The following is a 23,606-nucleotide window of genomic DNA, read 5'->3' on the forward strand; positions in this document are numbered from 1 at the left end:
CACAGCCTGTTCTGACCCTGGAACATTTATGAGATGAGCCAAAAAATCACAGAAAAAATGGATTGCTCTTGGAGCTAAGGGGTGGGGCAGCCAGGGTGGGAGACAGGTTTCAAGCCAGGTCTGGGGTAGAATTTTGGCTTGTTCTTTGCTGTCTTTTTCCCTTCTGTCCTTGGGAACCAAAGGGACTCCAGTGGGATTTCCTGCCTTGGTTTCTTAAGGACAATGATGTATAAAGATGAACATTCAATGATAAAATTTCCAGTTCTCATCTCCACCCTCATTAGCTCCATTTCAAACCCCAGCTCCCACCTACTGAGCTCAAGCCCCAACCTCATCCACTTGGTCAGCCCAGGGAGGGAGGTGTTGAGCCAATGCTTCCTTCTGCCTGCAGCATCCTCTTTCTCGCTGCTTGCAAACTCTTGCTCATCCTTCAAAACCCAGTGGTTATGCCACCACCTATAAAACCTTGAATTCCCTATGTAGTCAGCTACTTTAAAAAGCCCACTCAGGATAAACAGGATAGCTAAAATGTTGAATTTCTTTGCTTTTGTGTGATGAATACTCAGTATAACAATGCTAGTTATTATCTGATATTGATCAGAAGCACCTATTTGCAGTTATATAAATATTTGATTATAAAAAACTTAGAAATGAATAATTAATAAGTATAATTTGTTTGGCCAGCAAAATAATTTACTCAAACCTCTATTAAGTCTGGGGTGGTAAAGGGGATGGGGTAAGGATGACACAAGGAACCCGAACTCTAAAGGATCTTTGAGATACATGGCTATCTCATTTCCCAAGAAGGCCTAGTGTATAGTTGGTACTCAGAAAGTATTCATGGGATATGTGAGTGTGTGAGGATGATGCCACTCCCTGGCTTCTGGGGTCACTGTAGCCTCTGTCAACCCTAGTTGGCTGTTCCATGGGGACCAGGCTAAAAACTGATTCCAGAGCTGTCCTGACCTCAGGCTCTTTTCCCCTAACTGGGCAACATGCTCATCCTTAGGGCTCACCCAAGTAGCACTACGATTGGTGAGAACCTGGGCCCCTTCAGTGGGCAGGAGCAACAGCCTGGACTCTGATGCCCATTGCAGCCCCCCCTGCCCCTGGATCCAGGCAGCCACCCAAGAAGCAGTCTGGCCAGCTGTGGGAGGTGCTGTTCCCTTCACTTCCAAGATTAGCTCAGACCTTAAAACTCACAGCACAGCGCCTGCTCCTCTCACGCCAAGGAAAACAGTAGATGTCAGAAGCCTCCTTAGGTATATGGAAGAGAACAGCTCCTCCTGCTCCCTCCCTTCCTTGCATGAGGTCATTGAATCAGGATGACAAAGCAAACAGTGACATGCGTTGGGACTTGCTCCTGCACTGATTTCAGGCTTCTCCAGCCCCTCCTTCCTCCCCATCCTCAGAATGGCAGACCTAGATGTGGACAACAAACTGAGCTGGACTTGTTCCTTGGGATCCTGGGTAGCCAATGTCTGGGAGGCATTCTCTGTGGCACTAAGTAGAACGTCCTAGTTAGACCTTAGTGAAAAAGGAATGTTATGGGACATTTGCAGTGGACATTCACACAGAGGTTTCCCAGGCTCCAGCAGGCTCTGATTTATTTTCATTTGAGTTTAGGAGGGCAGGAGTTCTTTTCTAACTTTACAGATAAGAAAACTGAGGCTCATTTAAGGTCGGCAACTTAGTCAGGGTTACATGGTCTCAGTGTCACAGAGCCAGACTTGAAATTAGTTTGATAACTCTGGTTACAACTCTTCCCACCTCACCACAGTTACCTGAACTTCAGTCATTGGTACATCAGTTTCATGTTTTTGATTTGTTCTGGACTATAGCATACTATCATTTATTTACTGTTTTCCTTTAAATAAACTCACTCAAAAAACTGACCGCATTCTAAGCAACAATCATACATGTATATGTAGATAAATAATATATATGTATGTATTTATACATGCAACTGTTAAAATGAAACATTTTCATCCTCATCCTTTAAAGTCAACTCTTATAACAGCAGAGTTATTAGTGCTCACCTTGAGAAACTGTCCAACTGTGCTACACCCACCCTGCAGTACAAGGATGGATCTCCACAGGCTGGCAGCCAAGTGGCTGCCCTTGTGGAAATGCCCAACCAACAGGGTAACTTAGGGCTGGGCCTCAAAAATCACAGAAGTACTGATCGTGGAGGAAAATAGAAGGATTATGGAATCCACTTCCTAAGGGGCAAAGCTTTTATACAATACATCCAGTCACAGTCCTAACGATTAAGGGACATCATTCAGAGACATAAAGATAAATCAGTTGTAGTCCTTGCTCTTAAAAGCTCACAAAGCTTGTACATATCAACAACTGAAAACAAAAAGGAATAAACAAAGGATCTATAATCAGAGAATCTCTAGATTTGGTTCCACCATGAACTTGGCATACCTTTGAATAAGTCACTTCATGTTTCTGAGCCTCAATTTCCTTAAACAGATATGATAATATCTCTTTTTTTAACCTTTTAAGACTGATAGGAGATTCAGATGCTTTTATTTAAGTATAGTTGATATACAATATTACATTGGTTTCAGGAGTATAACATAGTGTTTGACAATTACATATATTACTAAATGCTCACCATAGTAAGTACAGTTAGCATCTGTCACCATACAGTTATTACCATATTATTGACTATATTCCCCATGCTTTGCATTTCATCCCCATGACTTCAGATTTTAAAAATGGGTGTGGTATACCAAAATGTCAAGTTTTGTGCCCCTTAATTATATATTATGTTTATTTGCCAGTTATATCTCAATAAAGATGGGGGAAAATGGGTGTGAAAAAAATCCTCCATAGAAAACCATAAAGCTGTAATATGGCACGTAAATACTAAACAGGTGGTGCTACAAACACCTCCATGGATTATCTGCATCATCAATGGACAATAACTTTCTAAAACGAAACTAAGCACCGGAAACAACAGGTTGTAAAGAGATTTGGGGAGCACCATTTGGGCCTGACCAGTGTCCCTAACTTGCTGCTTCCAGGTCTCAGGTCCAGGAAGATATTGGTGAGTCGAACCAGCTTGCGGCCCCTAACTCTTCCAGAATCCAGCTTTTCTTCTCTGATTCTTAATTTTTCTTCGCTTTGAAACATGTCTTGCAGCTTTCAGCCCCATAGTCAAATTGACTGCTTAGTAACGGGTCTTTACTGCCCTCTCGTGGTTCCTCCCTGCCCCAGTGGCCTTGACTTTAGAAGGCGTGTGCGTGCAAGCCTAAGGAAACCAGAGCCAACCCTCAAGATCAAGATTTTCCAAGGCCAACAGAAGACTTAAAAGTCCAAATTAAATCCAGCTGCGGGAATCTCAAGCTCCTTGACGGGAAGAGGTAGTTCTTCCTGGTTTTGCCCCAAGTAGGACAGGAATCCAGGCCTCTGTCTGCACTAACCCTACTAAAACAGTCAGTTTTTATCCAGCTTGTTTAGAGCAAGGTCCTGGAAATGAAGACAGCCCTGAAGCACACCCTCTCTGCCTACAAGACCCAAGAAAGGAAGAGCCAGGACTAGAACCTACCCTCCAAGCCCTACCTATTTAAAGCAACAGTTAACTGAGCACCTATTTTGTGAACTCTTGGGTGCTACAGAGTGAGGGCAGGGCACAAAATAAGACATATAATTCCTGTCTTCAAGAACTCAAAAATTTACAAGCATAAATAACCCAAGCACACATGTAATTAACAGACATCAGGCCACTGGCATAAGGGCTATCATAGAAGTAAAAATAAAGTGCTACAAGGGCTTGACAACCATAGGGATCAGGGTTTTCTGAAGGTAGTAAGATTCATGCTGTACTTTTTAAAAATAAGCAGAACCTTACTCAGCAGGCATAAACAAGGGAAACCACAATGATACTAACAGAACTACATTTTGGGGGAATTGGTTATGTATTAAGCATGGCTAAGGGTTTTACAGATCTCTCAGTTATTTAATCCCTACAACAATACTGTCAGGTAAGTATAACTTCCTCTCTTGAATAGATGATAGAGGTCTGAGGTTCAAGGCCGTGGACAGCAAGTCTTGAGAGAAAATACAGGAATAAAAGCAAATGGTGTGTTTGGGACAAGTTATCTATTATTACTAGAGTTATCAGGTGGTCAGAAAAGAAGGAACAAGGGCACACGGGGAGTGTTATGGGGATCAAAGAGTACAGGGACCTGTGATGAGGGATTTGGAAGCTTCAGATGGATTTGGACCTTACCCTTTGGATAATGGAGAACGTTTTAAGATTTCAGAGGAAAGACTTCTACTCAGGGTGCCTTTTAGGATGACTCAGATAAGTGAAGGAGAGTTTAATGAGGCAGAGATAAGCGGAAGGGAGATCTCTGGAGTCATGAGGTACGGCCAAGCGAACTGCCATTGGTGGGAGCCACTGTTCCCTCACGTGCTGAGCCCTCTGACCTGCCTCATCAATACCAGGCCTATGGAGGGAGGAGACCTCCCCTGGAATGGCAATCATAGTCCCACCCTCCACCACAGTTGTGCCAAACCTCTAAAACCAAAGCAGAACAAAGTCTGCTCAGAGACCAAAGAAGAAATCTTGAACATTGTCCTCAATGGCCACATCAAGTGAGGAATCTCAGGATCAAAGAGTGGCCTGTCACAAGAAAAGACCATACTAGTTTGATGCCATGACTCACCCCCAAAAGGTCAGTGAGAGTTTTATATAATTTCCCAGCAGGCCATCAAACCTGGTTTTGTCTAAACAGAGCTGGACTAAACCCTCTCTGGGAACTCAGCCCCCTCCAGGGGCTTGGATTCCTGCTTTTGATTGCCACAGGGCTGGCAGGCTTCCCTCTGGCTCCCACTCTCAGGAAGCCTTCCACAGCTGCTGGCTACTTGTCACACCCTATCCGGGAGGTGGCAGCATTTCAGTGGTAAAGCATTAGATCCCCAGGCTGCACCTAACAAAAATTTGCTTCAAAATTTGTTGGGAATTGTGTCACTTCCCAAAAGAGCTAACTCCATCCAGTTCCAAGTAGTAAGGGGTAAAGGCTTGGGCTACAAAGAGGCAGTGGGGCTTTGTACCTCCTACCCTAAGTTGGGACAATTCCAGGGAAAATATTTATAGCAGGCACTCAATAAGCATTTGAATGTTATCAGGAACTGTGCAAAATCCTTAGACATGACCCAAAGTGGACAAAGAGACTTGTTTTAATGTTAAATACATACCCCACTTTCTCTCCAAAATGCTGCTCACTGTGGCACTTACTTTACACCTCCCCACCGACAACCAATAAATGAGTACCCATAACCAAGAAAAACTTTGTTCCATTACCAAAGATAGAGAGATCAGCTGTCCAAGACAGGTCTGCCTGCAAAATTCCTGCCTGCCACCTGGTCTTTAACCCCACCTGCTGGTGCCCCGATTCAGGTTCACCTGGTGGAAGATGGCAACTGTTCTCCTAGCCCTCTCTCCTGAGATCCAGACCTCTGTATCCAGCTGCTTTCTTGACATCTTTATTAGATGTCTCAAAGGGACATCAAGCTTGACTTGTTCAAAATTGAATTTATAATCCCTCCACCTCCACCCCATCCTCCTCCAGCATCCCCTCATCTCAGTGAAAGACGCCAGCCCCCATTCAGATGTACAAGCCAGCAAAGTAGGAATCACCCCCCACCCTTCCTTCCCCTTCACTCCCAGACATTCAGTCACTCAGTCACAGCCATTCTACTTTTTAAAATATTGCTAGGACCCATTTACCTCTTTGCATCTCGATCTCCACTTAATACAGCATGCCATAGAGCAGACTCCTAACTGGCCTCTCAGCATTCTCTTGCCCTCTTCCATCCCCCCTCCACATTGTAGCTGGAGTGTTTTTCTAAAAATCCAAATCTGATCATTTCACTATTGCTAATGTTCCAGAGGCTTCCCCTTGCCTTTTAAACATGAAGGCAGATATGATATGATACAGAACTTGGGAGGTGGCCAGGGCAGCTGACTAAGAATACCTTGCTTTTAATTAACCTACTGTGTTCCTGCTGTAATAACAGTATTTTGTAATGACTAATAACCTTATTTTTGTTTCTGTGAAAAGGAGATGGGATTACTTTGATTGGATAATCATAAAACTGTAACCCATATAGTTCAGGGGGGTGATAATTAGCCTTTTGAATAGAAACTTTCCAAATATCCATGAACTGGGACACACATTACTTCCTAAACATATCTTATACAGAACATCTTGACCCAGATGATACCTTGAAGATGAAAATTACCTAGAGCAGGCTTTGGCCAACTATAGCCCACAGGCCAAATCTGACCTGCCACCTACTTTTGTAAATAAATATTCGTTGGCACACAGCCACACTCATTCGTGTATTGTCTATGCCATTTGCACCCCTGCAGCAGAGCTGAGTAGTGTGGCACAGATTGTATGGCGTGCAAAGCCCAAAATACCTAGCCGTTAACAGAAAAGTTTTGCTGACCATGCTCTAGAGGATCCCCATGACAGGCTACACATTAAATCACCTGGAGTGCGTTTAAAAGGGATCCTTTCAGGGATTCTTATTAAACTGATGAGGTGGGATCCCAACTTTGGAATTAAAAACTTAAGTATTTTCCCTAGATGATCCTAATATGCAGCCACAGTTGCGAATCACTTGTCTGACCCAGTCTCCTCTCTCACAGATGAGGAGTTGGCCCAGATGCCAGGACGTGTCTCTTTCTTGTAATGAAAGACAACTACTAGTATCTACAAAGCCCTGTAAAGCATATCCATCTACATTATCTCATTTGATCCTTAGAACAAATCAATTTCTGCTTCACACATGACAGAATTGATGTTCAGAGAATTTAAGTCATATCCCCCAACTCTCTTATTCAGTAAAGGGGAGCTAAGACTCATGTGCAAGTTTCTTGAATCAAGCCCATGGACCACTGATGTTAATTATACAAGTTACAAATTTATATTTTATTTTGGCATATGGAGTCCTATTTCAGGGTCTCTAGACATGGGACCATATCTGCAATCCCCAGAACATTTAGCAATCTGCCTTCCTAAAGCCAACTATGCTCTGTGGAGCCCTTAGAATTCCTTAGGGTCACTGAAAGTAGTGAGGATGTGTGCATGTGTGTGTGTGTGTGTGTGTGTGTGTGGATACAATCTCCGTGTTCTCACTTCAACCACAGCAGGTATATTTTTACCTTTTTCAAGTATTAGGATCCCACATACAATTGTTTGAATAAAGTTTCAGTTTGAAGACCACTGACCTGGCTCAGAGCTTTGTCTACTGTTATAGTCCAGGATGGCACAGCCATTCTGCCCCTATATTCCTGTCACTTCTTACATCATCAACAGGTTCTTCTCTGTTGGTCTAAATGAAGTCCAAAATAACAGTTTCTCATAATGCTAATAGATTTTCTTTGTCTTATGAAATGAAGACTTACCACTTTTAGCAGACCAGACTTCCCACATCTGTCAGGGAAACTGGAGTTTCTCATCACCACCTCTGGCCTACCTACAGTATAATCCATACTAGGGACGCATCATTCTCATTCGCCCTTTTGCCGAGCCTTACCACCAGCAGATCCACAAGCTCTCTCCCCTGCCTCCCCTCTTAGGCTTTCCTTTCTTGTGGAAGTGAGGTATTAATGACTGCAGGGTGGGGAGGTGTGCAGTAAGACACCTTCTCGCATTTCTTCATGTTTCCAGAGAGAAAGGAACTTTAATTCCCCTCCCCATACAGGTGACAAGTCCCACAGAGAAGTCCCAACCTTTCATTCTGTGACCTCATTTGCACCTTTCCACAAGAGGAAGAGTGACCAGTCCGACTGGTCAGATCTTCGGAGAGCTGAGTTTTTATCAGGAATAGTGCCTGAGTGCACGAGGTGTGCTACAGTCCCGAATTGTGTCCTGGTAAGTAAGGGTCTGTTCTCAAACCCGGCAGGAGCATTATAGTGGGAGCATTATAGTGGGAGGGAATAGCAAGCCCCCTCTGTGTATCTATTTTTAGTCCTCAGAATGACAGGGACAACGAGGGTCACAGCCATGACATGATCTCATATTTCAACACTCATCTAGGAGGCAACATCAGTGAACCCTACAGACTAACTCCCAGAAGTACCCTATTGCTCAGGAAAAGCATAGCCCCCAAAGCTTAATGAAAAACATTGTGGCCTTAAATAAATATGAGACATTTTCACCTTCTCATTTTAATAGAGTCATGTCTCTAACTTTACCAGTTCTCAAAATATATGGTTACTTTTTTGCACACATACACAAACACTTTTAAACATAAATACCAAATTCAAGAGAATCAGATGGGTAGATAAATTTAGGAAGCCAAGGGCATAGAAGAAAAGGCAGTCACCAGATTCTACAAATGATCATCTGAACTCCTCTGGACATTCAACTTAGTATATTGTCCTAGATATCCCATGTCACATGGTCCACAAGGTCTTCCTTTAGGATTCTGAAGAAATCAATAGCCATATTTGTCATTAAGATGGGTCCTGCCATCTCCACTTTGGCCTAGATCAGGGTAGAAAGAAAGAAAGAAATACATTCACTTTTCCAAAGTCAGGAGGAAAAAGATGTCCAGACAACAGTAGGCCAAAAAGTGAAACAGACGAAGAGGTTTCTTCTCTGACAGAAATCTAACTTACTGTATATAATGTCAAAAGATGGTCCTCTTTTCAGTTCTACCCTAACATTTATTAGCAGATAAAAAGCAACTAAATTCTATTTACTACTAGTATATTAGAAACCAAATCCATAAAAAAGCAACCTGTGATGAGCATATGGGGAAACAAGTATGTCATATATTGCCATAAGGGTTTATGTATGAACATAAACTGGTACAATCTCTATAAAATTCAATATAGAATATCCTAAAAATGTTCATAGCCTCTGATCCAACATGTTACTTTCTATGAATTTTTTTCTACACATGCACCTCCACACTTGCAAAATTACATATGTTAGAGGTTATTAATTTATTGCAGAGTTGTTCATGATGGCAAAAGACTGGAAACACAGAAATATTCATTGAAGGACCTGGTTAAATAAGTGAAGATATATCCATACTATAAAAAAACAATATGCTATCATAAAAAACAAACAAGAAATCTAAGAATAGCTATGGAAGAATCTCCATATAATGGGAAGTATAAAACAGCAATGTAGAGAATATGCTTCCATTTGTATAAAACAGTGGTGAAATTTTATGTATTTTTTCCTAGCATAGGCATTTTATATAATATATATAAGAAGTCATAAGAAACCAATATTTGGTTGTCTTTTCAGGGAAAAAACTGAGTAGCTAAGGCACAGCCAGAAGATTTTTTTCTCACTGTAAATTTAAAATATATGCAAAAGTAAAGAGAAAAATATAATGAACTTCCATACACCCATCACATAGCTCTAACAATTATCAAGAAGTGGCAAATAACTGTTTTATCTATTAACACTCCCCTACCTTCCCTTATCCACCCCTGGATTATTTTAAGGCAAATCCAAGATATCATTCCATTCGTTAACACTTCTGTACATATTCTTAGAAGATAAGGACTTTTCCTAAAAGCGTAACTCAACAACATTCATACTTTTAAAAAAACTAACAATAATTTCCTAGCATCATCAAATGTCTAGCTCGTGTTAAAAATTATCTGACTGGCTTATCATTTTTTTAACAGTTGTTTGTTTGAATAAGAGTCCACAAATTATAGTTGGCTGGTACTTCTCTTTAGAACTTTTAATTTCTACCTGTTCCCCCAGAAGGGAGACTTTTCCAATACTCTTATAATTTTCTTCTTTTGAACCTTAAATGTGTGTTACCTAGTCAGAAATATAAACAAATAAATCCTGGAGGGAAAGAAAAGTAAAAACAATCTACCTTCAGGGGGCACCCACACACAGTAGTCTGGGTCATCTTCTGGATATTTGGAGGAAAGTATTGGCGGAAGCTGCAGAGAAAAGATAGGTTATTTTATTCCAAAGAATTTTAACTCAAACAATTATCAGCCCTATGCCTGTCAACAAACAGAAACTAAGAGAACAGTTTCCATTACTGATCTTGATGTAAGTAAACAAAAAACGGGGGAACATTCTCTCTCTGAACCTTGATTTTTTTCCCATAAAACCTAAACAAGCTGATTTGCAGCCAGTGAGAATGATGCTTTTTAAAAGGGACAATTAACACAGGTATGAATACTAAATGCGTAACTGCCATGGAGGGAAATCTGGCATTTGCCTTTTGATCTAGGTGCAGAAGAGCTACACAGCAGGCCTGACTGCTATCTTCTGAAAGGCCCATTTGCAAGGTTGGCCCTTGGATGGCATCTGGGAACTTGGATTACAGGAAGGCTCCCACTACTCTACCTGGTAAGAGTGGCTCGCTGTGCCTAAACTTTTGTTTGTAAAAACAATGTGGTTTATGCTGAATATCTGCTTTTTTTCTCAGAGAATGAAATTTGGGTACATGCCAGGTAGGGAGTGATTATGTGATCAGTCCTTAAAAATCCTGGGCACTAATGAGTCTCTAGTGAGTGTTCCTAGTTAGCAAGCAACATTTCACAAGTTGTCGTAACTTGTTGCCAGAGGAACTGAGCACATGTTGCGTGAGTTCCTTCCCACTGGAAGCTTATACCTGGTTTCCTCAAAAACCACCCCATGTGCCTTTTCCCTCTGCTGACTGTGTTTGGTATCCTCTTACTGTAGTAAACCACAGCTGTGGGTACAACAACATGCTGAGTCCTTTGAGGCATCTAGTGAATTATTAGCCTGAAGGTGATTTTAGGGATCTCCTGACACAACCCAGCCATCTCTCTTATTGTACCCATACAAAATTATGTATACACATGGTTATTCATTATAGCACTGTTATAATGAAAGAATAGAAACAACTCAAGTGTCCATCTATAGTGAACAGGCCAAATATGTCCATACAGTAAGAAACTCTTAGGGTACTGACATACAATGATTTCCATGATGGGTAAAACAAAATCAAGATGTGGAATGCAGTACTTACATTCTACCTTCTATATAATAAAAAGAGGAAAACAAGAATATATTATTCAAATGTCTTTGTATGGCGTACTAGGATACAACAAAAGATTCAGAAATTAATGAGAGGTATATGAACAGCTGTAGGGAATAGCGTAGATGGAGACAAGAAAAGAGCATTCAAAAAGTAAAAATTCAAAAACCGAAATAAAAAAGAGTTCAGACTTCTAGAAGAGGGAGTATAAGGCAGTTGGGAACTCTGCTAAGACAGTCCCTAGAGATTCACTCTTCTTGATGTGGTTCCTGACAAGGGGATTCATTTTTACTCCCAGAGAAGTGAAGATTATGACTAAAGTACTTACGCTGCCTGGACCAGGAGCTTTCTTTTTCTTCGGTTCATCTCTGCTTTTCTCCTGTTCATTCTCTGATAATAATTTAAGAAAAAGAAAAAAAAGAGGCAAAAGCTATTTCAGAATAAGTAAAATAGAAAGGAAAAATTCCTTCTAAGAGAGCATTATAATTATCAAAGAAAACTTATAACAATCAAATTCTCAAAAGTTCCTTGTATTGCTATAAAGACTATGTTAGGAAAGAATTTTCCATTTGCTAATAGCCATAGTTTTCAAATCCTAAGGCTATTCTACAAGCTTGAATATAATCACACCATTTGAAAACATAGAGGAAAATGGGGCTGACTCTACTATCCTAGCTTAACCATTACAGTTAAAAGCAGTAGAAAAACAGAGAGGGAAAAAAAATAGTCCTTTTAATAGGCTAACCTTTCAACCAATTTTCTTTAATAGTTTTGGAATCACTTCCATGATAGGCACATATTCAGCTCTGGGAGATGTAAAACTGTGAAGGGTTATGCAACGGCCAGAAAAATGCATGAACACATCAGGTACTTTGCGGGTCAGGGAAAGGGAACCCTGAAGGTGGGAGTCAAGAGAGGCAAATGGGATGGCACCAAACATAAACCTCTCATATTCCAATTCTGCCCAGGGCCCTGGCAGCATCTACCCAGTGCTGATGGGCCATTCTTGTGCTGTTTGAGGTCAGCGGCCAGCCCCTCCCCTACGACACCCGCTGGCTGCAGGGGTGCAGAGCAGCCCCAGAGTCAGCTGTACTACTTGCCTGAGGGTTCCTCACATGATGCAGTTGTTTCGTTAACCTCTTGATAATCTTTATTCTGCTCTACTAGGCTGAGTTGAGACATGTTTTCTATAAAAGGAAGAACCAAAGCATATTTTTATTATTAAATTTGTGGCCAGGAACCAAGAAAACAAACAACAACAACAACAAAAATACAAGAAAAGTTAAGTACATACATAATCATCCAGTTTTACTATCATTAGCTTCAACCAACCTTAATTAGGTTTTCAATAAAAGTACCTCCAGATGTCTAACAGACAATCACCAATTTTCCACTTTAAAAACTGGCCAACTCTGAGGTAAAACTTTTTTAACAATACTTACCAAAGGCTTAATTAAATATGTACATATTCCTTGGCTTAGCAGTTCTACTTGCAGAACATACTCAGAGAAAATAATCAGAGATGAGCACCAAAATTATATACAAACACATTTAAAATAGCAAAAATTAACAAATAACTCACATGTGTAACAATAGGGAGTTGATTAAGTAAGTAAATTACAGCACATGCATGTGATGGACAACTATGCCTCTTATTAAAACCACATTTTAAAAGATTATTTTAAGACAGAAAAAACAGGCTATGAAATAGTACATACAATACAATCCCAATATTATTGTTTTAAAAAAAAGGCCTGGAGTAATCCCTAATCAGCTACAGATCAACCAATGTATCTTATCAACCCTATTTTAAAATCTGCTATTTTTACACAAACATTTACTTTGGTCCCTTAAACAAAGAAATACAATACTTACTGCTCCCCTTCCTGCCAGTATGCTTCTGTACTACCTTTACAATGTGTGGATCAAAGAACCAAAGTCAGAGAAAAGGGATGCATAAGTGCCTCTTGTGAAAATGCCAAGCACTTCGCCAATAACTAAACAAAAGGGGATGCAAAAACAAAAGATTTCCCTCTCACAGATGAGGAAACTAACTTTTCTGTTTCTCACACAACTGAGGCGATGCAAGAGAAGGTCTACAGGCCAGGCCGGGTGTTTCGATGTAGACAAGCCTGGTTTTTTTGGAAGTAGACACGTACACATTCCCGTACACATTTAATGCCAGTTTGTTCATTTTTCCTCATGCTCTGTATTTTCTGTGTAGTCTTAATGTTGCTAAGCAGTTTGGCTAACCTGCAGGAAAATAGCTCTTGCAGCTGACAAGGAATAAGAGGACACTAAAAAGATAAACAAGGGTGTATGGGGGTGGGATTGTGGAAGAATTCTCTTTCCTTCTTTGAACTTTTCTATATAATCCAAAGTTTCTAAAATGAACATATATTTCCTTTATAATCAAAAGAGAATATATTTATAAACCAATCAATTCCCTCATTCATCATTTTCATCAAACTTTTGCTGAGGTGGGTGAATACTATGTGCCAGGTTCTCGGCTAGGTACCATGGACAAAAAGATGAATAAGGCATGATGCTTCCTGAGCAGTATGTCCAGTGGGTACAATTATGCTTCTGCTGTAGAGATGGGGGATAAAAATGAGTAAGGGGAAGCTTATCATAGTGCCCCCTGATCAGGCCGCATCTCCTGCCCTATTCCACCACCCTCCAATCATACAGTGGCAGCAGCTCAAGGTTGTTCCACAGCAATTGTGGTTTCAAATTCCACAGCTTTCAATTTTCTATAATTCTGGAATAGACTGGAAATGACTGCCCTTATTTTGCCATGAGGATAAATGACTGGCAGGCAAAGAAAGACCAAGACAGTATGTATCCATAGTCAGCTATGTCACTTATCACAAAGTATCACAAAGTTAAAATGCACAGGCAAGAACTGGCTTTCCTTTTTCAAACCTACCCACAATTAATGCAAATGTCCCACTGAATAACGCAGGAAGGAAGGGAAACATATTACCATGGTTTTTTGCTTCTTTAGGACGTGAGAGATCTGTGAGAAGACTCATTTCTGGCGCTGCTTCTGGCCCTGTCTCCTGCTGCAGCCTACTGCTCCCGGCCTCCAGTTTTTCCTTTTCATGTTCCTCCTTTGCTTTCTCTTCTTCCTCTTCCTCTTCCTCCTCCTCTTCTACTTCAGGCTCTTCCTTCATTCTCATCAGAGTTGGAGGGAGTTCTGGACGCTTGGGGGGTAACTTCTATGAGGGACAAAAAACATGAACAAGTAGTTCTACATAATGATAAACAGACCGAGCTCTTCCAGGGGGTTAAGCTACACATACAGAATATCTAACCTCTCTAGGTTGATACATCCTGGACAAGTCTGCTGGAAATAGGATTTTCACAGGAAATTTTATCCATCTATGGATCCTTAACAAGTATCTTTATTAGTTTCTAGGGTCAAAAGAATGTTAAGTATGAAACACTTGAAGCTTGTAGGGAACTAAAACATTTATTCCATGTGAGTACCAGTTGCAGAAATTCTGTCCTATTACTCCATCCTCATGATGTTAAAGGATCTTAATTCACTATAAAATCTTCAAGGAGATCAGACACACACTTCTAAGAAATAAACCATTTGTGCAGCTTTTTCATTTTAGATTTAATACAATTTCAAAGAAACAAGACATGTATATCAGTAAAACAAATCCTGAAGAAAAGAAAGATATTTCTTGAAGAATAAGGCCAATACTGTAATCAAGACCTCCCAATAAAAGTAATTATTAGAAAAGTTGATCACAGCTTAAGGAATAGAAAGGTTACCAAAGTATATGTGTATAATTTTTATATGATTTTTAAATATAGGGTTTAGCTCAGTAATCCTCTAAGAAGAGCTTTTTCATAAAGAGTTTTTCTCCTAACATAAGTAATCCCACCCACCTACCATCACAGAAAAGCCCCATTTCGGGTAAACTACATAGTTACTCAGAACATGGGGCTGGGACTTCAAACCTCTGCCACCAGAGGGCAGTTTACCCTAATTGAAGATGTGGGCTGAAATGTGTCTCCTCAGTTCATATGTTGAAGTCCCAACCAACTCAGAAGGAAACCGTATTTGAAGATAAGGTTTTTAAAGAGGTGATTAAGTTCAGATAAAACTCTTAGGGTGGGGCCCTAATATAATTATTCTTGTCCTTATAAGAGGGAGAGACATCAGGGGATGCATGTGCCCAGAGGGGTACCCATGTGAAAAGGCAGCAAGAAGGCAGCCATCCCCAAGCCAAGGAAAGAGGCCTCAGAGGAGAGCATCCCTGCTGGCACATGGATCTTGGGCTCCGAGCCTCCAGAACTGTGAGAAAATACATTTCTGTGGTTTAAGCCAGTCTGTAGTATTTTGTTTTGGCAGCTCAAGCACACTAATACACAAGGTTCGACTCCTTAGGGTGATGAAAACCTTTTAAAAGCTGAATCTTTAATAGGGATGTACAGAAAGCAAAAGCATTAATCAGTGAAGTCTTAGAGGATAGCTGAAAGATCACAAAATTCAAGAGACAGAAGACCTGGATTTGATGACCAGTCTAGTTACTTAATGATGGTATGATCTTTTATTTGACATCTTTGACCCCATTTCCTCACCTGTGAGAAGTATTAATTGCCCATATCATAAGGTGTTGGAAGGATTAAATGAAGTAAGGAAAACCACATAGCAGAGCCAGGTGCATTAGACTGTTACCAACAAATACCAGTTGAGGAAATATTACAACATCTATCTACCAGGAAAAAAGGATTTAAGGCAGGACACCCTTTTTTAAATGCAACATTCACCACCAATGAACAAAATGGTGTCCTAATTTACAAGTCATTTACATGCAAACTGATTGGCATGAATTGATTCATCAATTCTTGATAATCCTAAACCGAGAAAAACCCAAGAACTGAGTCCTGGGAAACATGCGACCCCACCAAGCCCACACAGCTTTTTCATATTCCTACAGAATGAGTCGTTTGAGCTTTGACAAGAGTAAAATTAGCTCAAAATAACTCAAGGGCTAAAAGTTTAACAACCTGACCCACAACTTACCCCTACTGTTCCAGTTTTTAATTTGAATTTGCTTCCTCCTTTCATGGCACCAAAGAGAGGCAATGTAAGCTTTTTAGCTTTGTTTTCTGCATCTGTAGCCTGACTTTCAGTCCTAGGAAGAAAGAATAATTATATATATCTATTCCAGTGAGGCCAATTTTTATCTAAAAACATCATGGCACTGACAAGGAAACTTTTGGCAAAACAAAAATTTCCACAAAATGAGCATCTACGCATACACGAGAAAAAAGAGGCGTTCAGGCTAGCAGAGTTTGAATGGAAGACAACATGCTGAACATCACAGAGCTATTATGGGCAAGATGAGGCGGCTACCTCAGTCTAGCAAACTACAACATGCTACGTGACTTCACATTCATAAACTGAACCTTCCAGTACAAAGGTCACTGGCAAAAGAACATATATGCATGACACCCATCCCCACTAAGTGGCAGGATATAGATCAACGGTGAAAAGCCCTATTATCCACCAACTTCTGAAGAGGACTCACAGTGCCTAACTTACCTGGAGGCCACACTTACTGTAACCACACACAACAGCCCTGAGCACAGAAGTTAAAAAAAAGTGTGTGGCGGGGCAAGAAGCAGGACACCCTGTGTAGTGAGAAGTGAGGAAGACATGAGAGACTGTACAATTGGTGAGCTTGTCAACATTCTCACTGGCTGGACAGTTACAAAAGCTAAGCCCACGAGGGCAAAGCTGAGGAGAACAAAACGAGATTGTGGAAATTAGAAAAGAGGAACAGAAAAGGAAAAAAGAACAGAGCAAAAACAAAAAGGGTGGCAGCTGAGTTGACAAGACCTTTAGAGAGTAAGCAGAGGTGACAATGATTAGAAAACGTGCGGAGACAAAGGAAGAAAGCCCTATGCTTTCTTCACACTGACCACAGGACAGCCCTACATTCTGGAATGTGAGCACAGCACCGGCCCTCCTGACTACAGTGACCCACACAAGACACCGACTACCCTGCTCCGCCTGGAAGCCTCATTTGCCACTACTGCCTGCTTTTATCTAAGCCTCACCCCCTCAGCAGTGCTCTTGGGCCTAGCCTCACTCCCTTCTCTTTTCCAGGGACAGACCATTGCCTTGCTAAGGCCACCAGAGGAATCCTGCCTGCCTGGTCTTAAAGACCCTTTGCCAAATCATTATCCTCCACAGCCCCTCCACAGCCCCTCCCCACAGGCCTCAGAATGGTTCTGGCACAGAAAGACAAAGGCAAGAGCAACAAATATTTTTCAGCTCCATTACATAGCCTGGCTGGCATGAAGGACATGCAAAGACACCCAAAGGAAATGAAAAAGCAGACGATGGAGTCACAGTCAAGAGTTGCCTGTTAGGGGTGGGGATGGAGTTAGGTAGGAAGTTTGGATGTTCAACCCTCAAGTAAGACGAGGAGGGAAAAGACACACAGCATCTGAAAGCCAGTATCTAAAGTAGGAAAGGGAGGAGAAACTAGGCAGGCACACAGACAGCAGGAGGGGCAGCTCTGGAGGAAGCTGATATATGTCTTCTAGCTCAGAACAACTTGTAATTTTTAACTTGACAAGTCGGCCCTGCAGAGCTGGAAGTAAAACAGTTCAGTTGTTTCCCCTGGACTATGCCTCCTGAGTTTTTACCTTTCTCCACAAAAATGGTGTTACAAATAGTTGCTAGGAATAACAGAAATGGGAAGACTTATGACAATGATGACAACAATGACAGGTACCTGTCAGCACTTGGGGAAGTGCTGTCCATTTAACCCTTGTGACATCATTACCTCTAATTTACAGACGAGGAAAGTGAAGATCAGAGAAGGTACATAACTTGACTCAAAATGCCCAAAAGTAACTGATACAGCTGAGAAGGAAACCCCAGAAGTCTAACTCTGCTAACCTGCCTCCTCACTGCTGGTAACTCAAAAATGATTTGGACTGATCTATGAGTTACTGTATTAAATATCCAAACTACACAAAATCTTTAAACAAAACTCATAATTTGGGGATAAATCCTCTGAACAAACCCAGTAATTCTGGGGATAAATGATCAAGGGCTCCAAAAATATTTTCTCTCTACATCTCAGTATGAAGAGGTAGGCCTCAGTATCTAGATAGTGCTCTAGGCAGTGCCCCCAGCATCAAGTTACAGGTTTTGTACACAGTGGTGAGGGGCTGAATAAATGCTTCCTGACAATCTAAAGTGGTGCTGTCCAATGGAACTTTCTGCAAAGATGGAAATATCCTATGCCTGCACTGTCCAATACAGTAACCACTAGCCACATGAAGTTACTGAGCACTTGAAATGTGGCTAGTGTGACTGAGGAACTGAATTTTTTATTTTATTTAATTTCAATACCATATGTGACTATACTAGACAGCACAGATCTAAAGAAAACAAGAAACTTTCTACAGTTAACTACCTTCACTGGTGATTGTGCCCATCTAGGCAGTACCACTTTTTGAGATGCCCATCTGGATTATGCTCCTTGGGGGCTGCTTATTTCTACAACAAACAACTCAACATTTTCAAAGCCTGTTGAGACCACATAGAGTAAAATTTTTAAATATTGTCAAGTTGAAAGATTGGATCTCTCTTCCACACACACACCCCCAACACTGGCCAACCCACACACCCATACCCACACCCACTAATAAATACTAGCCAAGTCCACAGGCAAATTATCATCAAAATCTTGTGTATGAATTACTCAAAAATCCTCTATATGTCTGCAAATGGATTTGGTTTAACCTCTTTCAGTAACTTCCCCAAAACCAAAGTTAACAAAATCAACTTCAGGGGATTATGGTTTTTCCCCTTTTAAAGGAAAAAATTCCACTTTAAAAAAAGTATTAAAATATATTCAGCAATTGTCAACTGGTTCTTAAGAGTGACAGATACAGGCATTAAAATGACACTCTCAAATCTTTTCATTTGTGGTTTTAAAATAATAGACAAAAGATGGTATTTCATTTTAGTATTTGTATTTCTCTTATTACAAGTGAGGTTGAGCACCTTTTTACATAGTTAAGAGCTATGTGTTTCTTTTTCAGCAGCCTGTTAGTTTTTAACCTTTGCCCATTTTTCTCTTTGGTGGATGGTTGTGTACTTATCATTCATAGATCTTTATACACTAGAGAAATTAGCCTTTTGTGCATGTAACTCTTTAGGAGGTCTACTTGGTCCTAAAAGATGATATAAAAAGTTCAGAGCCTTCCAATGAAATAGGAATCAATAGTTTTCTTTAAAAATCCTGTGGCAGCAAAAAAAAAGAATCTTGTAGCCAGCTACATTTCACCAATGACATAGGTTACTCAATGAAACCACTGCCTTCTGTAAAGGGCTTTTTATATTTTATTTCTATTCTGTAGTGACTATCTAAGAAAATAAAGCTATAAATCAAGTCTTTTCTATGCAAAGATGTTTATTTAAAATTCAAGTATAACTGAGACTTACTTTTTCAGTTCTGGAATCTCTGCTGGCTTTACAATTTTTATCAACCCTTTAAGTCTCTGTTGTTCTTTTCTCAGTTCAAAAGTTCTCAGGTGAAGTTTCTTCCGAGACACACCATCTAATGCACTGCCAGATTTCATTTCTGACATGAATGCATCTAAAGAGTCCTGAGATGGCGACTCTGAGAGAGCTGTCCAAGAAAGGGATAATACATGTTTAGAAAGATGGCCCTAAAATTTTTTTAATTCAGCCGAAGTTTCCCTAGAAAACTCACTAATATAAAACTGGACAGAGGACATTACTGATATTAGGAAAATGGAAACAGGTTATAGCTGGGAGACTTGGGATATTGCTTTGCCTCAATGGGTTACATTCCCCTCATCTATTAAATAAAGAGGTTAAATCAAATAATTTATAATGTTCTTTCTATTTTTAAAATGCTATGTTCCTCCTTAGAAAGGCCGCATGTTCTGTCTGACATATCTTATTAACCAATGGAGCCTCCGGGCCTAGCAGTGCACTACATATGGCAGATGCTCCATGGATATTTCATGAGATATTACCTTACCTTTGCTTGAGGCTTTCAGTCTCTCAGAAATTTCAGTGAGTTCCCTTTCAGCATCATTTAATTTTGCAACCTGTAACATCCACATTCACAGAGTGAGTAAATGTTTTTCTTCTTTCAAAATACGGCAGCTTTGCTTATCTGCCTCCTCGTATTTTCACTGTCTACAACTTTTAAGAGGGTTAATTCAGATAACAAATTAAATCTGCTCCTTATGAAGCTAACATTTGTGTATTTAATTCTAACTGAATTAATTTCTGAATTAAAGAACTCAGTATTCAGGATCAGATTAAAGATGACAGATTAGGAAGGCAAGACAGAAACCTCCTCCCAAAAACACATAAAAGAGGAAAATACAGCAAACATAACTAGACCTGCAAAGGAACTGAAAACTGCAGAACAGACCGCAACACATGAGGCAGAAGAGAGGACCATGCAGGAAATGGTTAGGCAGCAAAGCCAAGATCAAGCGGGACCCAAGCCCTTCCCACACACCAACCTACAGGTGGGAGAAAGAGGAACGGAGCAGGGAGGGGTAGGAAACCAGGAGCGCTGCACACCTGGCCTGGAGATCTGCTCAGGGAGCACAAGCCTACATTACACTGGGTTCTGGTGATTATCAGGACTGGACACCAAGCGCAGATGGAACACCCTGGGAGGCTGAGACTCTAGCCAGTGTGGAGGGAAAACATGCTCCACCAGTCCTGGGACCCAAAGCAGAGGCAGCAGTTTGAAAGACTTGCCAGCAGTGGGAGGGTTATCAGGAATAATGAGGGTTGGACAGAACTCTCTCCTTAGGACAAAGGGCAGGTGGGGGATACCTCCCCAACCCTTCCTCTACCCAACAGATTGGGAACTCTCAGGAGCTCCAGATGCTTCATCCCCCTTGCTGGCAACACAACCACGAGGCACCTCCATTAGTACTGCCAGAAACCAACCCACTTGGCCCAGTAGCAGAATCAGACTTTGCTGTGTGGCAAGTAGAGGGAGGCTCTCCCAGCCTGCTTGGCTCCATTTCAGCCCAACCAGACAAGTGCCTGGAGGAGCCAGGCCCAACAGCTCCTTCCTTCCTGATGCTGTCCAAACCCAGTGATGTGTGTCCAGCTTGGGAACAGCATATCAGTCTGCCCACCCTATTAACCCTACAGCCCTGCCACTGCTGCAGGCCAGGCAGCCCCACCCACAGAGAGCTCACAGAGATTCCTGAGCTGATCACAAAGACAGCAGCTCAAGCAAACTTCCCACCCAGACTTAGACCACTACAGAAGCCAGACAGAAAGGCGCCCTGCCCACAGCATGCCAACCACTGGGGCCCCTGTAAAAGAGAACCAGGCACTAGACAATAAAGAATCTTGAGTTTCTGGGCACCATAGCAAATCTTCTTCATAAAGCTATTACTCTATAGGCCAGAAAGCATAGCAGAGACATCTAATACAAAGGAAGAAACACAGAATCCCTGACAAAATGAGCAGGCAGAGGAATCTGATCCAATCAAAACTACAAGAGAGAACCCCAGAAAGAGAGATAAATGAAACAGAGATCATCAATCTTCTTGATAAAGATTTCAAAATAAAAGTCATAAACATGCTCACAGGTTTACAGAAGAGTATTCACAATCTCAGGGAGGATATCAACAGAGAGAAAACCTGAAAAAGAGCCATTTGGAGCTGAAGAATACAGTATCTGAAATGAAACATACAATGGAGGGATTTTAAATCAGATTAGATCATGTAAAGGAGATGGTAAATGAAATAGAAATTATAGAACAGGAAAACAAGCTGAGAAACAGTGAAAAAGGGATCTCTAGGAATGAAAGAATAATGAGAGAGCTATATGACCAATCCAAATGAAACTATACTCACATACTAGGATTATCAGAAGGAGAAGAGAAAGATAAAGGGGTAGAAAGTCTCTTTAAGATAATAATTGTTGAAAATTTTCCCAATCTGGGGAAGGAAATAGACATTCACATCATGGAAGCACAGAGATCTCCTAACAAAAGGAACCCCAGCAAGACAACACCAAGACATATAATAATTAAAATGGCAAAGATCAAGGATAAGGGGAGAGTGTTGAAAGCAGCCAGAGAGAGAGAAAATATTACTTATAAAGGAAATCCCATCAAGCTATCAGCAGATTTCTCAACAGAAACTCTACAGGACAGAGGGAGAGGCATGATATATTTAATGTACTGAAACAAAAGGACCTCCAACTAAGAATCTTCCACCTGGCTAAGATTATCAGTTAAATTTGAGGCAAGGATTAAATGATTTCCAGATAAACAAAGTTGAAGGACATCACCACCACTAAGCCAGTCTTACATGATATGTTAAAGGAATTGCTATAGATGGAAGATGGAAATACCCTAACACTAAATAGCTTTCACCAGTGAAAATAAATACACAGTAAAAGTAGACCAACTAATTACTAAGTGAGTACAAAATTAAAACAAAAGAAGCAAAATCAACTATACACAAAATCAGTCAAGGGAAAGATAAAAAAATGCAGATTATGACACCTACTACAAAAAATGTGGAGGAGGAAGGAGAAAAAGAAAAAAAAGGACCTTTAGATTGTGTTTGAAATAGAGTAATCAGCAATTTAAGATAGACTATTATATACTAAAGAAGCTATCATTGAACGTTGGGTAACCATAAAACTAAAGCCTACAATAAATACATACACACAAAAAGAATAAATTTTAAAAACAGACAGAAATCCATTACAACACTAAAGAAAACCATCAGTAACGAGAATATAAGACAGGAAAAAAGAACAGAGAGGAGATATAAAAAACAACAGAGAACAATTAATAAAATGGCAAGAAGTACATATCTATCAATGATCACCTTAAATGTAAATGGACTGAATGCACCAATCACAAGATACAGAATGACAGAATGGATAAAGAAACAAGACCCATCCATATGCTGCCTACAAGAGACTCACCTCAAACCCAAAGACATACACAGACTAAAAGTGAAGGGATGGAAAAAGATATTCCATACAAGTAATAGGGAGAAAAAAGCAGGAGTAGCAGTAATTAAATCAGACAAAACTGATTTTCAAAACAAAGGAAGTAACAAGAGACATAATGATAAAGGGATCAGTCCAACAAAAGGATATAACCACTATAAGTATCTATGCACCCAACACAGGAGCACCTAAATATGTAAAACAAATACTAGCCAAATTAAAGGAGGAAATAGATTGCAACACATTCATTCTAGGAGACTTTAACACACCACTCACATCAATAGACAGATCAACCTGACAGAAAATAAATAAGGAAACCAAGGCACTGAACAATATATTACATCAATTGTTTACAGAACACTCCAACCAAAAACAACAGGATACACATTTTTCTCAAGTGTACATGGAATATTCTCCAGAATAGATCACATACTAGGCCACGAGAAAAGCCTCAATAAATTCAAAAAGATTGAACTTGTATCAAGCAGCTTCTCAGACCACAATGGTATGAAACTAGAAATAAATTACACAAAGAAAAAAAAAAGACATACA

At 40.5% G+C, this 23,606-nt stretch overlaps 1 protein-coding gene across 6 annotated transcripts in view; it reads right to left on the reverse strand.

Moving 5' to 3' along the window:
- SLC4A1AP (solute carrier family 4 member 1 adaptor protein) overlaps nucleotides 1–23,606 on the reverse strand; it is a 100,710-nt gene that overhangs the window by 48,856 nt on the left and 28,248 nt on the right. For 5 of the 6 annotated variants that reach the window (XM_073214958.1, XM_073214965.1, XM_073214953.1 and 2 more), the window contains exons 7-14: nucleotides 20,082–20,151; nucleotides 19,517–19,703; nucleotides 16,070–16,181; nucleotides 14,012–14,246; nucleotides 12,126–12,212; nucleotides 11,354–11,415; nucleotides 9,883–9,952; nucleotides 1,192–8,519 (exon numbers count right to left, since the gene is read on the reverse strand). In XM_073214958.1, coding sequence (XP_073071059.1) covers nucleotides 8,470–8,519; nucleotides 9,883–9,952; nucleotides 11,354–11,415; nucleotides 12,126–12,212; nucleotides 14,012–14,246; nucleotides 16,070–16,181; nucleotides 19,517–19,703; nucleotides 20,082–20,151 — 873 coding nt within the window. In that variant the 3' untranslated portion in view covers nucleotides 1,192–8,469. The remainder of the gene's footprint in view (nucleotides 1–1,191; nucleotides 8,520–9,882; nucleotides 9,953–11,353; nucleotides 11,416–12,125; nucleotides 12,213–14,011; nucleotides 14,247–16,069; nucleotides 16,182–19,516; nucleotides 19,704–20,081; nucleotides 20,152–23,606) is intronic. The other variant, XM_037009418.2, reaches the window with a different exon arrangement.

Source organism: Manis javanica, chromosome 1 (genome assembly GCF_040802235.1).
Source record: "Manis javanica isolate MJ-LG chromosome 1, MJ_LKY, whole genome shotgun sequence".
Lineage (NCBI taxonomy): Eukaryota > Metazoa > Chordata > Mammalia > Pholidota > Manidae > Manis > Manis javanica.